General features: G+C 41.6%; 1 protein-coding gene across 4 annotated transcripts in view; it reads left to right on the forward strand.

Moving 5' to 3' along the window:
• Nucleotides 1-18045, forward strand: part of MME (membrane metalloendopeptidase) — an 81799-nt gene that overhangs the window by 49638 nt on the left and 14116 nt on the right. For all 4 annotated transcript variants that reach the window (XM_019491793.2, XM_059731054.1, XM_059731053.1 and 1 more), the window contains exons 15-17: nt 7617-7697; nt 8985-9088; nt 12684-12742. In XM_019491793.2, the coding sequence (XP_019347338.1) occupies nt 7617-7697; nt 8985-9088; nt 12684-12742 (244 nt within the window). The remainder of the gene's footprint in view (nt 1-7616; nt 7698-8984; nt 9089-12683; nt 12743-18045) is intronic.

Consider the following 18045-nt stretch of genomic DNA (forward strand, 5'->3'; position numbering starts at 1 on the left):
AAGACTTTAGTTAGAACAGAACAAAAACAAAACAGTCAAGTTGGAGTAATGCAGAGGTTCCTTGTTTTTGAGATAGAGACAGCCCCACTTCATTCTGAGTGGCCACATCTGCACAAGACACTGACTGTGCAGTAGCTTGAGACTACGATTTTTCACCAGTCCCAAGGGGTGCCCCTGCCCATTACAGGACAGGAATGCCTGGGTGAGGGTGATTCCTTACCCTCCATCAATGCTGACCTTGTGAAGGAACACCTTGAGAGGCTGGATATCTTCAAGTCAGCCTGCCCTGACAGTTTACACCCCAGGGTACTCAAGGACCTGGCAGGCATCATAGCTCAGCCTCTGGCATGGATCTTTGAGAACTCCTGGTGCTCTGATGAAGTGCCCGAAGACTGGAAGAAGGCCAATGTAGTGCCTATCTTCAAGAAGGAGAGGACTGTGGATCTGGCAAACTACAGGCCCATCAGCCTGACCTCTATTCCGGGGAAGGTCTTAGAAAAGATTATCAAAGAGGCCATTCTTAACAGACTGGCCGATGACAGCATCCTGAGGGATAGCCAGCACGGGTTTGTTGCAGGTGGGTCTTTCTTGACCAATCTTATTTCCTTTTACAACCAAGTGACCTATCACCTGGACAAGGGAGAAGAAATTGATGTCATAATAATATATCTTGACTTTAAAAAAGTCTTCGATCTGGTATCCCATGATCACCTCTTAGCAAAACTGGCCAACTGTGGCCTCGACTTCACCACGATCTGCTGGCTAGGGAATTAGCTCCATGGTCGGACCCAGAGGGTGGTGGTTGACAGAAGTCAATTGTTGTGATGCGCTGTGACCAGTGGGGTCCCTCAAGGCTCTGTCCTTGGGCCAACGCTATTCAATATCTTCATTAGTGATGTGGACATTGGAATCAGAAGCGGACTGGCCAAGTTCGCCGATGATACCAAACTCTGGGGTAAAGCGTCCACACCTGAGGACAGGAGGGCAATCCAGGCTGACCTTGACAGGCTCAAAAAATGGGCGGACGATAACTTGATGGTGTTTAACACCAAAAAATGCAAGGTTCTCCACCGTGGGAAGAAAAACCCGCAGCATACTTATAGGCTCAGCAGTGCTATGCTGGCTAGCACTATGGATGAAAGGGACATGGGGGTCATGATTGACCACAAGATGAACATGAGCCATCAATGTGATGCTGTGGCTAATAAAGCAAGCAAAATACTGGCTTGCATCCACAGATGCTTCTCAAGCAAATCCCAGGATGTTATTCTCCCATCATACTCGGCCATGGTGAGGCCGCAGCTGGAGTACTGCATCCAGTTTTGGGCACCACAATTCAAAAAGGATGTGGAGAAGCTTGAGAGAGTGCAGAGGAGAGCCATGTGCATGATCAGAGGTCAGGAAAACAGACCTTACGATGAGAGGCTGAGAGCTATGGGACTCTTCAGCCTGGAAAAGCACAGGCTCAGCAGTGATCTGGTGGCCACTTATAAGTTTATCAGGGGTGCTCACCAGGATTTGGGGGAATGTCTGTTCACCAGAGCACCCCAAGGGATGACAAGGTCAAATGGTCACAAACTCTTCAGGACCGTTTCAGGCTGGACATAAGGAAGAACTTTACTGTCCGAGCCCCCAAGGTCTGGAATAGACTGCTGCCAGAGGTGATTCAAGCACCTACTTTGAACACCTTCAAGAGAAATTTGGATGTTTATCTTTCTGGGATCCTATGACCCCTGCTGACTTCCTGCCCTTTGGGCAGGGGGCTGGATTCGATGATCTTCCAAGGCCCCTTCCAGCCCTAATGTCTATGAAATCTATGAAATCTACTGCATGCTAGTGTCATGTAAAGAACCCATGACACAGTGCGCAGTAGTCTCGGGGCTACTGTGCAGTAGTGTCAGAAAAAAGCCATTTGTCAGTGCTACTGTGTAGTAACTTGGTTTACTGCGCAGTCATTTAGTACTTGTTTATACTAAATGAAGTACTTGTTTATACAAGTACTAAATGAATGTGCAGGGATGATTGCACACTTGGCATCTCATGTAGATGTGACCAGTGTCAGTTGCTAATCAATTGATAAGACTTAAACTCTGCCACATAGAATGCTCCGAACCTTTACAGTGAAGCAATCACAAATCCATGCAGTAACTCTGGTTTTTAAGGCTCTGTATATCAGAGTTAGGGGTGTGATGACAAGAGCAATTTCTCTGTTCAAGCCCTGTGTCTGGACTCTTCCCAAAGGCTGCTGCCCCCATTTGACCCAGATGTAAAAGTACTGATCAAAGGTGTCAAGACATAACGTTGGCAACTCTCATATGTGCCTTAGCCATACTAGGCAAATAGGTCATTAGGCTTGGATGGGCCTTCATGGGTCAGAATAGTGTTTCATATCAACCAGGAATGACTGATGAGGGAAGTGTAAGAGAGATACTTAGGCACCTCAGTGGCTTCTACTTGGTGGGTTTAGCTCATGCATGCATGGTCTAATTGCTAGATTTGGAACTAAGGAAGAATTTTCCCTGGAATGGATGGACAAGGAGCATTGGCAAGCTTTGTTGTTGTTAGTTTTGTCTTTTTTTAAATAGGAGAATAATGCTTTCCTAGGATCAATTTTAGCATAATGGCTAGGGGGCTGGGGTACATGACTTCTGAGGAGAGGCTGAGGGAACTGGGCTTATTTAGTCTGAAGAAGAGATGGCTGAGGGAGGATTTGATAACAACCTTCAACTACCTGAAGGTGATTTCAAAGATGATGGAGAGAGACTGTTCTCAGTGGTGGCAGATAACAAGGAGCAATGGTCTCAAGTTACAGCAAGGGAAATTTAGGTTAGATGTTAGGAAGAACTTTCTCACAAGGAGCATAGAGAAGCACTGGAACAGGTTACCCAGAAAGATGGTAGAATCTTTATCCTTGGAGGTTTTTAAAGCCTGGCTACACAAAGCCTTGGCTCAGATGATGTAGTTGGGGATGATCCTGCTTTAAGCAGGGGGTTGGATTGGATGGCCTCCTGAGGTCCCTTCCAGCCCTAATTTTCTATAATTCTATGACTCTGTTTTAACCTTTAGAAGACTGCAGTGACCAGGAATTGCTGCAAGGTGGTATCCTTTTTCCCATGCAGCATGTTGTCTGTGTTTTTCATAGAGTACTTTGTGCCTATGGTGCTCAAGAGAAACTAGAGTGAATGTTCTTGTGGACCATTTTGAACAAATGGTTAACTGCAAATGCAGGGTGCTAGACTCTGTGGCCTTGGAAGTCTCTTCCAGGCATAGGTTCCTATGTGTGATTTGAATAATTCCTGAGTTTTGAAACTGGCAGTAGTGAACAGGTACCAAAAGGTCACAACCACACTGACCATCCATTGCTGAATGAAGGGGAAATGTCTGTTTGGTCCTAGCTAGATGGAAAGGGCATTCCAGGAGTAGCATGACATAGACCAAGGTATAATTTCATAGAAAAGTTTGAGAACTATCAGGCTGTACCAGGGGCAAAGGGCAAGTTATAGTGCATTACAAATATTGCATCTGAAGGAAATAATGAGAGATCATAGAGAGGAACTATTTAGGGTGATTCAGTGGGCTATTATGGCTGAGGTATTATTGAGATGGAATAAAGAAAGGAAGTAATTCAGCTGTATATTACTTCTCTACAGTGAAATCTGCAAAACAGTCTTCTAAGGGAAGAGATAGACGGCACATTTCAATAGACAAGTATGATAGACAGTGCTGTACTGGTAGGGCCAAACAACCACATAGAATAGCTTCCAACTCTAATTGTAAGATTCTAGAGCTGTTTGAAAGTTTTCCAAATATCAACATTTTATTGTTTCTTTTCTTCCAAAAATACTAATTTAAAAAAAGAAGACCTTGTGGAATTTTTTTAAAAACTGCTGTAGTTCTGGATTTTATTTTTTTTTTTACAATCATAATTTTACAGTCATAACATTTTGTTGAGAATTCAACGTTTTTCAAAACTTTTAAAAACAAAATTTAAAAAAATCCTGCAACATTAACAGTTTTTAAGAAAGACTTAGATTATACAGTATATAAAGTAGAACGTAGTTATTGCAACATTAAGGCCAGGACTTTCAGCTAGTTTCCCCACTACTTTTAGGCCAGGGATGGTATATATTTTACTGGTGCCTTTCACAGCATATTAGAATATGGTCTATATTGATCACTCAATATGGATACATAAATGCAAAATTCGAGTTTTTGTTGCTCTTATCTTTTATTGGATCAACTTCATGGTTGGGATAGATTTAGAAAAGCTTTTAGGTATCACAGTACTCTGCCTCAGGTCTCTGGGAGAGGCAGGAGCAGCAGAGCTGAATCTAGGTGAAACAAGGACTTGTGTAAAACTCTATTCTAATATTATAAAAGCCTTAATTTGTCTGTCTGTCTGTAACGTTTTATTCATGCTCTGATTGGCTGAGTGTGAAGAAGCGTTTGAGTGAAGAAGCCAGTCAGGGTGTGAAGAAGTGTTCGGTGGCAACACAACTGCCATAATGGTGAGGACACAGGGGACAAAGCGGAGGCGATGGCAACGGAGCTGACTGAGTGGGTGGGTGGGACTGGCCTCACCCCACCCCCTGCCCTGCTGCCTGCAGGTGGCGATGAAGGAGCGGGAGTGAGGGTGCTGAGGCTACTGGAGCTGGCCTCGCGCCCCCTCCCTCCCCCTTTGCTCCTTGGACGTGACGGTGGCAGCAGTGCGGGGGGCAGTAAGGTTAGGACACTGCAGGGGTGGGGCAAGGCCACCAGTGCTGTCCTCGGCCCACCCCCCACTTTTGTCTTCACTGTGTGCAGGGCCAACTCAGCGGCATTATGGGGAGGGGCGAGCTCGGCAGGGGGTGGGGAGGAGCGGCCAGGGCAGCTGCAGTGGCAGTAGGGGAAGGGGAGGAGTGAGCCCAGGCCTGACATGGGGAGGGGGAGCCAGGAGTGGGCCCAATGCGGCGGTGGGGGGGAGCAGCAGGCCCGGTCCAACGCAGCCCGATACAACCGCACCTGGGGGAGGGGAAGAGTGGACCTCCTGCCCCCCTCAGGCCCAGGCCCACTCTTCCCCAACCCTTCCTCCCCCATGTCAGCCCCAAGCCCACTCCTCCCATCCCCCCCACCACCACCAGGTTGGTCTGGGCCCGCTGCTCCCCCTCCCTGCCCCCCCCACTGCTGTGGCAGCCTGACTTCTCCCCACCCTCGGGCCTGGTCCTCCCCCAGATCGGGCCCAGGCCCACTCCTCCCCTCCCCCTGCCACTGCAGTGGGGAGGGGGGGAAACAGGCCCAGACCCCCAAGCAGCAGGAGGAAAGGGGAGAGCGAGCCCAGGCCCGTCATTCTTGACAGGCAATTGGCTAGTATATGTAAATAAAAACAGGATATAAGAGAAGTTATCAGGTAGCCAACAGATGAGATATATAGTAAAAACCTGATGAGTGGAGAGCAAGAATCGTTTAGAAGGGTTGTTTTCACCTGTGAAGTGCAGAATTTAGCAATTAACATAGACAATAATGTCACAGTCCATTATAAGTCTTTGTTTTCTAGCATACAATAGGCTAATGAATTTTTGTTCCCAGTCTACTCTTTTTGAAGGTGTGTTCTAAATTCCCCTTGTGCATGAGAAGTGTGGCTGCTTGCAGACATTCCCCACCCCCGGCGCTTTACTGAAAGAAGCAGTGCACTACTTCAAGTTGGCTCTGCAGCATCTGTGTAGATCAGGCTCTTAAGCAGAGCTTTTTGGCACTTTAAATCTGATTCAATCAGCTATTGGATAAAAGTGCCAAAAAAGCCCCACTGAAGTGCTCAGTCTATACAGACATTGGGTGATCCAGGTCCAACTAATGCGCTGCCTCTTCTGGGCATGTGCGTGGCATGTGCTGGGCTATACAGATGTGGGAGCATGCCGAGTTTAAAATAAAGTACTGTTGGTGGGGGGGGTTGTTAACATCTGCAAGCAGCAAGATCAAACAGATTGATTATTCCGTGAAAATTGTTTTCCTACCTGCATTTTAGTGTCTCTGTCCTTTATCTTTTTGTGCCACCATTCATTCTGGTGCATAGTTTTTATCTGTTTTTACCCACATAGTTATCATGAGGACATTTGGTGTGCTGGATGAGATATACCACATTCTGAGTTAGACATGCATGACTTGTGGGTTCTCATGGTTTGCTGATGACAGTTGAGATGAAATAACAGATCTCACATTTATTGCTGAGGAAAGATTTGATCACAGGGGAGTATGTTCCTGATGATTTGGGCAAGATTGGGAGCTATTTGAAGACCAAGCATGAGGTAGGGCTGGAGTGGAGGGGAAAGAGTCTGGGAATATTTTTCTCAAGGTCTGGTTCTTCTTGAGTATAAGCTTCAATTGTTTGATGATCTTTCTTATTGGTTTGAGTGTGGGATAGTAGGTGACAACTAAAAGGTGTGTGGTTAGAGGAGGTTTTCTTGTATTGTAATAGGCTGCAAAATTCCATTTATCATATGTACATCCAAATACATAGGGACTGATCAGTTATGATATATATCAGCAGTTCAACAGTGTAATGAGTCTGGCCCAAAATACTCCATGCTGTAGAAGACTTATTACATACAACCTTAAGCCTATGCAACCTACAAAAAATGTTTGCAGTTTCATATGGAAAAGGCTTTGATTAAATTAATTAAATGTCAAGTCAGAACCTTTATGAAAAGTCATTAGCATTAGCTACCCACGGGTACTCACATGTGTTTTTTTACATTGCTTACTTTTTATGGGCCTAACCAGAGTCAGAAATTCCTTAAACCTGCATCAGTTAAGCAGGTTTAACTGTTAAATTCACCGTGGCATTTTTATATTGAAAAGTCAGAAAAGATTGCCAAGGAGACCTTTACTGTCTTGTGGCTTTTTATCATTTGTGACATTAGCAACAAATAAAAATGAGTACTTAACTACACCATGTAATGGGCTCTGAATGGAACTGGGCAGAAATCTTGGATCCAGATTTCAAACAAACCTTTCAGTGTTCAGGACATTTAAATTCATAGTTTGGTTTTCTCTACTATAGACATAAGAGACAGCTGTAAAGTTTGGATCCAGATTCAATTGTAGTTTCTGATAACACCTGGTCCCAAAAGTTCAGGTACACTTTTTCATTTGGTTCCCATTTATCCACATGTGTTCAACAACATTAATAAGACCTTTCTTTGTGCTTTAGCTACAGTTACAAATATATTGATTATTAATATTGTGTCTGCCTTAAACACAAATTGAATGTGTCAAATACATTGGGAAAGTTTTCAGATAATTTGAACGGATATTTCATTTTAAGCTGCTACTGAAACCTGGAATCTTGCTTCTATATGAAGTTTAATAAAAATAACATTTCCATTAAATGGAATGCCTTGTCTACATTCTTCCAGTGTCATAAACTAAATAACAATTAGAATGAGCAATCCTTTCACGGCATAAAGACACTTCAGCAAAAACCAGATACAGTGAAATTCCTGGCTCTTTCACAACTGTTTCTACAAAGGAACCTGTAAACATCTGTTATGTTACCCAGTATCCAATCATCTAAAGTATAGCTGGATTTGGATTTCCACTTAATGAAGACAGAATAATCTAAATATTATCTTTTCATTCAGGCTAAAGCAATTAGAGAAAAGATTGGCTACCCAGATGAAATCCTGACAGATGATAATAAGCTGAATAGTGAATATCAAGAGGTAAGTATCCTTAAAGACACTGTAAACAATGATTAAAAGCGACTTTTAAGAGGTAGATTGTGACTTAAAATACCTGTCTATGCAAAAAGCAAGAATTCTTGTGGGTGATAACTTTCTCACAAGGAGGGTAGTAAAACACTGGAACAGGTTACCCAGAGAGGTTGTTGAATCTCCATCTTCGGAAGTTTTTAAGACCTGGGTAGACAAAGCCTTGGCTGGGATGATATGGTTGGGGATGGTCCTGCTTTGAGCAGGTGGTTGGACTAGATGACCTCCTGAGGTCCCTTCCAACCCTAATTTTCAATGATATATTTTATTGGACTATGGTTATGGTTATGTGTGTGGTTGGTGTAGACATAGGCAAGCTTTGGAGGTATCACAGTACCTGGCCTCAGGCCTTTGTCTATGCAAAGTCATGCAAAGGAGTAAGACTCCACTTCTACCTGAGTTACCTAGATCCTGAGTTCTTGTGCAAAGGAGGAAGGAGTGTGTGGGGAGTTGTCTGATACCCTATAATATATAGCGTAACACAGATGTTCCAGTGGAGGCTTGGGTGTAATTTGCCTGCGGCATCAGTCAAGGTATGCCAGAAAGATGGTGCATATATGGAGATCCCAGTGGTGTCACACAGCATAAAACTGGAACAACATAGTTTTCTGTGCTCAACAGTGGCAGCAAGGTCTGATACTTCCAAATCTGCCATAGTTTGTATTTTAACACTGACTCTGTGTCTTAGCTCTATGGAACCCAAATCAGTTTTGTCCATGTATATCAGGGTTGAATCAGTGACTTGTGTAAGTCACCAAACCTATCACCATTTTTTCAATAGCAAAATCTGGACAAAAATACCCTTCCACCTCACAGATAAATTGCAGAAATAACATATATAAAACATGTTGAGATATCAGTTAGAAACTGTTATTTTATTGGAATTAATACTTTTGATGCAGGAAAGCACATAGAGTTATAGCACCATTTAAAATATCTTCTCAAAATAATCAAGAGACCAGATTCTGACATGCTTCCTCATATGAGATAATACCTTACCAGAGGGGGTCATTTCAATTAAGGTAATTCCAAGAGTAAGATACAGCTCAGTCCAAGTACGGCAGAATCAGGCCCTAAATCTGTAGCAGGCCATGCAGTAATGTTTCATTTTGATCTAGCCATTATATCAACTGAATGATGTGACAGAACACTGCAAACCAGGCTTAGCCTATGGGTTTCAAACCCCATTCCTTCTTTCTGTAGCAATTGAATTTAACTAATTACATTCTCTCTTTTTAGCTGAACTACCAAGAAGATCAGTACTTTGAGAACATCATTCAAAATTTGTTATTTAACCAAAAGAAACGTCTGAAGAAGCTCAAAGAAAATGTGGACAAGGAAGAGTATGTATTTGAAATTTCTGTTTTTTCAACCACTTCATGTTTAAAGTGAGCAACAACTGGTTGCCAATTTGTACCTTCTATCATCATCTCCCCAGTTCTCTAGTGGCTGTAAAGAATCGTTACCACAGTGTCTATTTCTTCCAAGTGTGAGAATTGGATTTTTGGGTTGGTTGTAGTGGTGTTGGTCTAAGGACATAGGCAGACAAGGTTCCTTGGATAAATGTGATATTTTTTATTAAACCAACTAAATAGTTAGAAAAATTGTTCTTTGCAAGCTTTTGGGCACAGACATAGGGAGAGACTGCTGGTGTTCTGTGTTCTCCTGGGTGGAATAGAAGCCAATATGCAAAATGCAGTTCTGTGAAAATGGCAGTGAGGATCAGAGACAATGGGAGACAAAAGGTGTGAGACAGGCAGATATGTGTGGAGGTGGGGGCGTGGAAGGTTGACCTGTTGATAGAATGTAGCTGGTAAAATGTAGAGAGGTTATCTAGGGTTATCAGATGTCAGGCAGGTTATAATATGCCATAAATCCAATGTCTATATTTAGTCCATTATTTTTATAGCCAGTGGATTTATGAAATGAAGTTTATAGGCTCATCTATGAAGGGTTTTTTGTAAATTCCCTTTGAGGATTAGAACCGAGATTGGAGAGAGAGTGGTTGTCTTGAGAAGTGTGCAGCCATAAGTAATTGGGTATTTTTGTCTCTGATAGATTTGCAGTGTGCGTTCATTCTGTTATGCAGTTGTTTGGTTTTCCCTACATATGTTCCATCAGGACATTTAGTGCACTGGATGAGATGTATTGCATTTCTGGAGGTGCAGGTGATCCAGAAATGGTGTTCATTCTGTTGTGGGGTGTAGTTATTGTGGGAGTGGTAGAGATGTGTTGGCAGGTTTCCATGAGTAGGATTTTCTGCACACAGGTTAATTAAACACTGTAAGCAGAGTAATAGCATTCTGACTTTTCACATGCAGCCACATGCGGGATTGAACTCTAAGTCAGGGCAGAAATTCTTAGAGACTGGTGTTCCTCCAGTGTCTTTTCATGATTGTTTTTTTAAGGTTGATAAGAATTCAAGAAGGAAAAGGTACATGAGTGTTCATCAGGATAGGAAGGATTATTACTTATTTACATAATATACAATGAAAAAACAAGAATAATTGAGAATGTATATTATTGGGTTCTTTGAGGGCTTAATCTTGTAAAGTGTAAAGGTGAGAATAACCATGAATTGCTGTCTAGAGAGACTGAAGAAATTTAATTCACTTTAGACACGTTTATCCTTGAAATACAAATCCGGTGAGAGGAACAATGCAGCCAGAGGGAGATCTGCAAGATCTGGCTATTACATAGACTATGTAAAATAAGAAGTTGATAAAATTGATTACATATGTCAAGTTAGAGAAGCATTTTAGTATAAGGATGCTAAATTAGTGTGTAGAAGAATAGCCCTAACTAGGTATATAAGGCCTATTTTAAGCCTAAAAGGTTCCTCTGACATTTATTTAGGTAACTTAATTTAATGACATAGCATCTTACTGTTGCAGACCTGAAACAATTGATCAAGCTTTTTCTTCTGTCCAGTTGGAAATATGAACGCATTAACCTAGCTGCTAACCTTCTGCACATCTCCCTAGGCAATCCTTTTTTACACTGTTTTGTTACCCACTGGCCTTATGTAGTGTTATTGAAACTCTGCTCTTACAATACAGTGCCTCATTCCCCACTTCGATTCTCTGAACTGAGTGCAGCTCTTCTTTCACTAGGATATCCTGAAATTGAAAGCTTGAAAAAATGAAATTATAAAGCTTTTTCTGTGTCCAGCTCTTGAGAAAATGTTCAAGGCTGATGCATACCAGGATGGAAAGAACATGCATTTTGTTGAGTTGATTCAAAGATTGTGACTTAGTGGCTGATGTTTTCTCATGTCAAACCAGACCATGGTTCCTTAAGCTCCTTGTCTGTAAGATTATACTCCATAAATAGCATAATGAGGCATGGGTAGATGTGCAACATTTACTGCTCAGCTAATTAGTCTACTGTGCAGTAAATGTCTCATGTAAATGCACCCTGAATATATTTTGCTTCTGTGATGGTTCAGTATATTAATTTTTCCCAGTCATTCAAAACACAAAGTTTTCAGGCATCTTTATGACTTCGACCTCATGCAGCATAAATCCCAAATTAATGATAGACACACTCTTTCTGCCAATCTGACTGCAGTGAATTCTTAGGCATCGCCTGCCAAAATGTCCACTATGGCTGCTTTATCGTCATCTGAAAGTATTAGAATAAAGGTATCTTCCAAGGTACTTTTCTAAATAAATCTTTTACAGTGAAATAAACCCTGTGTGGACAATACTGCTTGAGACCTCCTTCAATACTATCTTGAGGTCTTGAAACCTTACACACTTAATTGGTGTGTAAGATTTTTTCCACCCTTTGCAAGTGTGAATTTCATCCTTAGGTCTCAATACTGCAAGTTTCTTTGCACCTTTTGAAAACTGGCTCAGGCCCTAATTTAGAAAAGCATTTGGCTGCATTTCCTAAATCCCTGTTACTACTTTTCCTGGTTAAACAGGTTTGTAGAAGTGAATTTTGCTCATAAAGCAAAAGGCCAGAAAGTACTATTTGGATCATTTAATCTAAGCCTCTTCATTTTGCAGGACTGTTCATTGTACCACTCTTACTGGCAGCTTTTCCAGTCTTTTTTGACTGCAGTCACTAGTCATAATATAGAAACATCCTTACTGAAGGGGTTAAACTAGGAAAGCTTCCTAAACTGACTACCAGTGAAAGGCAGCAGGAAATGTACACCTGTAAGGAAGGCAAATATGTTTCAAGTATTTCCTGTGCAATGGGCATGGCCCTGTAAATGTGCTGAACACCCTACCCTCTGCCAGGGGAGAAGATATTGGCTTGCAGAATTCAAGAATTCTTGGCTCTGCTGCAGACAGCTGATATATCCTTGTGTCTGCGTCTCCATTTCTGGAAAAAAGAGGTCATAAAAGTTTCCTCCATTCCACTCATACTTCATTAATATTTGTGATATGGGGATTACTGATGCTGAGATACTTATAAATAAAATATGTGGAACAACTTTCACTACAGATGACGAGTGGATTCTCAGGATTTATAATAACTGGTACCTTTGAAGAATAGTAAATGGAACTCAATGCTGTTGACTGACTTAAGAAAATTCTTGTTGGTTTGATTAGAAGGTTTGTTCAGGTAATGACCATAGAATCAAGTTCAATCTCCAGCTTCAAGCAGTTATTTTTAATAGCAGATTCTGAAAATCCTGGTGTCATGAAATAAATAAAAGTTTTATGAATCCCAAACACTGAGGAAACATAAAAATCTACTCTGTTATCTGTCATTATTTTATAATATACAATCTGAATTTATGAAGGCTTTTTGTGAGTTAGAAATTTTGCCTGTGAAATGTTAGTGTCAGTAAAAGCAAATCTATCATCTCTAACTGGTTATACATGGTGAAGAGGAGGTTCTCTCTCTAATTCTGTTCCAGTGTTCAGTTAATCTTGTTGTGAAAATCTTTTTCTAACTAGATTTCTTCTGTATATTCTCTAGGTGGATAAGTGGAGCTGCTGTAGTCAATGCCTTTTATTCTGCAAGCAGAAATCAGATAGGTAAGGTTAACTAAATTCCTTTATGACATGGTTATATTTTTTAAACTGAAAGCTGAAGCATGTGCAGTAGCCTGAAGAGTGCAGAAGGCCCCAGTATGGTAGAACAAGGGAGGATCCTTGCTTAAGAGAAGGAGACTCACGGTGCAGCTGTGGGAGGGACCATTTTGTTGGGGTAATAAAATATGGTCCCAATTAATGCTGGAACGTACTTCATTTTACTTTTCTGAGTTAACCTATCCTCATTTTACAGTTTCCCTTCTTCCACAGGCTTTCAAGGTCCCCAGCTCTGGGAGAGATTCATACCTGGGTGTCCTGGTTTCAATATGGGCCCTTCAGATGGCCTGTCCCAAGGCTGGGGATTCAGTACTTTCAGTGTGGCTGGAACAATTCAACATTGTTCATCTCAAACTTTACTACCCAGTGCATTTTCTTAAGTGTGGCTCTGTAATATCTTGTTGAATGTGAGACCTTTGAACCCATTCCAGTGAAACACGTCATCTGTCAAGTGACTTAAAGCTTATGTTCTTTCCAATGTTTCATTTCTATTAATACTAGTTTCCCTTGTATTGGAAAAAAATAAAAGGTCAATCAGGCAGATAAGACTAAGAAAAAAATATCAGAGGGAAAGGGGAAAAAAGCAAATAACTTCAGCAATGCTTTAGGGCAGGTGGTTTTCAAACTTTTTAGATCATTGTACCCGCAGCGGCCGGACATGGAGCAGTGTACCCCCAAACGCTGGGAGGGCAGGGGGGACGACACGTGGCCAGATGCCGAGTGAGGGGGGGTGGCACATGCACGAATGTGTGTGACCTTCCCCCACCCCTCCGCGTCCGGCTGGGCAGGTGGCACCTGTGCCACAGCGTGGGATGTTGTATGGCAGTGCTCCATCCTCACCCACCCACCCGTACTCTCTAGGGCCGTCTCAAGTACCCTTGCTTTACGGTATAGGGTCAGCCTATGCAGGACTATCCATGGTTACAAATAATTTGGGAATAGGTGAGGAACCATATTTTTAGGAAATGTGAAAATGTTAGATCTGAAGAATAGAACATGGTAGTAATTCAGAAAATGTGTGAGGTTTCCCTCCTGCTTCTAACAGCAGCATAATTAAGACCAATGCAGGCTCTTTCATCCTAGGATCATAAAGCACTTTAAAGATATTGCCATAGGCCTGCAATATCCCTACAGGGTAGATTCAGTAGGTGTTATACTATGGGTTCCATTCACAGTACACAGACAGTCAACAGAGTCTATCCAGCTATGTCTCTAACTCCGCCTCTCAAAGATATGTTTTTAGACTTGTTTTATAACTGGAGAAATGGAAGCACAGGGGACTAAAAGGATTTTCTCTCAGTCACTCAGGCATTCATGACAAAGGTATAACTCACCTGACCCTAGCCAGAAGCCATGCTCCAAGGTGCTATGCATTTTTTTACTTCTTAAATGGAGGAGCTTGGGACAGAACATTCTGCTTCCTTTTATATTATATAAGAAACTATTTGCAAAGCTCCTGCTGGGAATTCCCTCTGACTGAGGAGAAGTTCCAGTAGAAGCAGAGGTTAAACATATGTCTTTTTTCCAAACATATGCCTCTGTTGCATGGAGACATGTCAGGAGTAACCAGTCAGGAAAAGGCCTGGAAGTAGCCCTCCAACTAGAGCTAACTGACACAAGTTAGAACAGTTCCATCCTGCTGTACCGTTGGTCCTGATGGCACTGTGGCTGGACTTGGACAAAGAATTAGGGAATCATAGCTGCTTACCTAAGAAACCCTCTTCCATATTGCTGTGTCTATCTAGGTACAGCAGAGAATCTGGACCCCCATATGTATTTGGATTCAAGCCTGATTTCTACCTTTCCATCTCAGTGACACCATTCAATCTCTTGCTTCTTATGGAATTCCAAGATAGAAAGAACAGTCCCAGACAGACTCTGTTTCTCCTGATCTCTCCTGGACATACCATAGTCCATGTATAATTCTTAATATTACCTGAAAACAAATCTATACCATGTTGGCAAAAGAAATGGAACTAATCCTGCAGTCCATGCACAACAAAGAAATAAGTTGTTTATGGATAAAACTTTTTATGGAAAATGTGTTAGTGGCATACTATGGTTTTCATTGCCAGGGATAACTGACCACTGGAAAAAAAAACCTTACACCTACTTTTATAATCCTACTTCTGTTTTCCAAACTAAATATTCAACAGGGTGAAAGGTGGTCTGCCAGGTATTTTCTGTCCAAAGTAAAATAAAACTTAATTGAGTGTCCTTGATCATATATGCCTTGTTTCTTTTCCCATTGATTTTGAAAGTACAGACTTAGAATGAAAGAGAACAGGTATTGTAGTCATATTTTCGAAGCATGTTTCTAAATTGATGAGATTATATAAAAAGAAATTGCTTCTTCCCACTAAGAAGTTAGACCTTTTTAGATTGTCTTTAAGCAGCCCCTTGCTCTTCCAGAGCTTGAATTTTAATTAAACAGATAATACCTTGACTATAACCCTGTAAATGTGATCCCAGCTTTCTCACAATTCCCCATCTTTTATGAGAATTGCCGTCATAAGCACTAGAAGGCAATAGTTTTAATGTTGTTAGCTCTGGCACAGAGAAGGCAAGCATGATGGGAAGTGAAGGAAGGCTCCTATTGACCTACTCCTGATACAGCTGAGTGAAGGCCCATCTTCATTTGACCAGTTTGCATGAGAGCTCAAAAGCACGAGAGAACTCGGCTGTTTTCGCATTTCACCCCACACTCAAAACTTGTTTGATGCTCACTGAAGCTTTCAAACTTGCCCAGTGAATCCAAGCCCATTTTTGGCATCAAAATCATATGGAATTTGCAGTTTTGCATTGTTCTGAGTGAGTTCCATTTAGACTCATTAGTAAATTAAATATGCAGGGGTGAAGTTTAAATGTAAACAGATTAACACCAAGGTAAATGATCACCCAAACATCAGGAATGCAAAACTACCACATCATGATTACGTAGCAATGAGTGTGAGAGCTCCTAAAAACATTATTGTAACCAATGAGCAATATGAGGTAATGATAGTGTATGCCTAATTCAGACAGAAGCTGATTGACTTCACTGACCAGTTTGTGCCTGAGTAAGGAGTACAGGATGAGGTCTCTACTTTGTAAGGGTGATAAGGCCAAACAAAACTTTTGAAAGTGCATTTCAACATTCAGCATAAAAACCTGCTCACAAAGCTTTGTTTAAAATAGCTTTGCTAAGTAATGAGTGGAACAGAAATCATAATTTGGAAGGTTGAAGCTGATGACTGGAGGTTAATTTGAGCCATAAATTCTTACCTCATCCTTCAGCAATGGCATGTCGCAGCATAATTAAAGCAGTATGATCTTTAAAGTTGAGGTTTGAAGTAGATTTGTAACATACTAACACTTCCTTACAGCTCTGTACCACAGTATGTTAGAATCATAGAAAATTAGGGCTGGAAGGGACCTCAGGAGGTCAGCCCAACCAACCCCCTGCTCAAATCATGACCATCTATACCTAGATTATCCCAGAGAAGGCTTTGTCTAGCCAGGTCTTAAAATCCTCCAAGGATAGAGATTCCACAACTTCTCTGAGTAGCCAGTTTCAGTGCTTTACTACCCTCCTTGTGAGAGTTTTTTGTAGTATTTAACCTAAATGTTCCTTGCGACAACTTGAGATCATTGCTCCTTGTTGATCTGCACTACCACATCAGGACCATAGGAGGCACTCTCCCTCCAACAGAATGCTCCCTAATTTGCCACATTTGCAGGGGGAATCCTGGGCCAGACTACAAGTCTTCAGGTAGGGCTCCATAGAACCTCCTACATGCCCAGACTTCTCTTCTGGCAGAAGAGGGTAAACCCATGTCCATTCCTTTTAGGGAATATCATGGAAATGCCTGGACAAAGCCATTCCTGTAAATCTCAGAATACAGGGACTATGGCTGTGTTCTGCCCTTCTGCAGGGCTGCATAACATGTGAAGCAATACCTGCTACCTTCTCTCATCTTGCACACACACAGCTCAGCAGAGTCCAGCTCTTAGGAGACATCTACCTGGCAAAATGCACCATCATGCAGGAGTATCCGAACTAGTTCTGAATGAGCAAATTCAGGATATAGAAGTAATATAACTGAAATAGCATGGCTCTCTGCTCAGGCTTATTAAAGTAGTAGAGCTAATTTAACTGAGCAGAGGGCCAAGCTTAAACAGTCATACTGCTTTTAGTATCCAAGCTAGCCTAGGCAGGCATCTCTGCACAGCACATCACTGAAACATATACACATCTTCTTTATGCCTGTAAACAGCTGCATATACTCTAATCATACCTCATTCCTGTACTAGGAAGTAGAGTACTTAAGTCTGGACTTTTGTTATGTGATAGCAGTCATAGAATCAATTACACTCTTAGGGAGGGGAAGATTAAAAAAACAAATCAATGAATACAGTTTAGTATGTGAGTGGACGTGGTGGCAGAATGTTAAATAAACTGAACTGTGAAGGCCCTGAGGGCAGCAGTTTCCTGAGCTGAGCTGAGCAGGAATCTGTCAGGGAGCATGAGCTCACCAGCTAAACCTGCAGAGAGCTTTGTGCTCAATTTCTCCTGCCTATTCCCAATATAAAAATGCTATTTTAGAAAGGGAGGGTAGTCTTGTGGTTTATACATAGGGCAGCCTGCAACTCAGGAGATCTCAGTTGTAGTCCTGGATTTGAACAAGTAAAAAAAAAAATTACTAGTGCAATTCTCAAGCCATCTGTGTGTAGTTTTGAGCAATAGCAGTGGCCTTCTCCCCATAGGAGTATATTCATCTGATGTGGGAAGTATCTGTAGTGATAATACATTTTTGTCATTACTCTCAATATCTCCTGAAAATAATTAGCATGGACAGTAATTAGCATTTGGACATTCTCTTTACATTAAAGGTGTAGTGATATGAGAAAATTATGGCTCATGCTCACTACAGACAGGAATTCATGACAGGAATTAATACTTTTATTCTGGGATATCATTAAAATGTGCATAATACAAGACAAGACCTACCTGGAATACAAAATTGAGCAGAATTTGTGGGGGAAAGTTTAATATATATAATTCTTCATTCTCGAAGGAAAATGTCACAATTGCGATGTGGGTTTTTGTGCCCATTCTCTTGTTAATGATCTAGAGGACCAAGCACAGAACTGGCTAAAAGGAAATCTGTAGCCCAATTCCTACGTTGCCAAATATGACCTAATCACTAATGAGTATTATTTATACTTTCAGTGGGAGAGTATCTTCTTATCACTAATAATGACTCTTG

This window comes from Alligator mississippiensis, chromosome 7, assembly GCF_030867095.1.
Source record: "Alligator mississippiensis isolate rAllMis1 chromosome 7, rAllMis1, whole genome shotgun sequence".
In the NCBI taxonomy this organism is placed as follows: domain Eukaryota; kingdom Metazoa; phylum Chordata; order Crocodylia; family Alligatoridae; genus Alligator; species Alligator mississippiensis.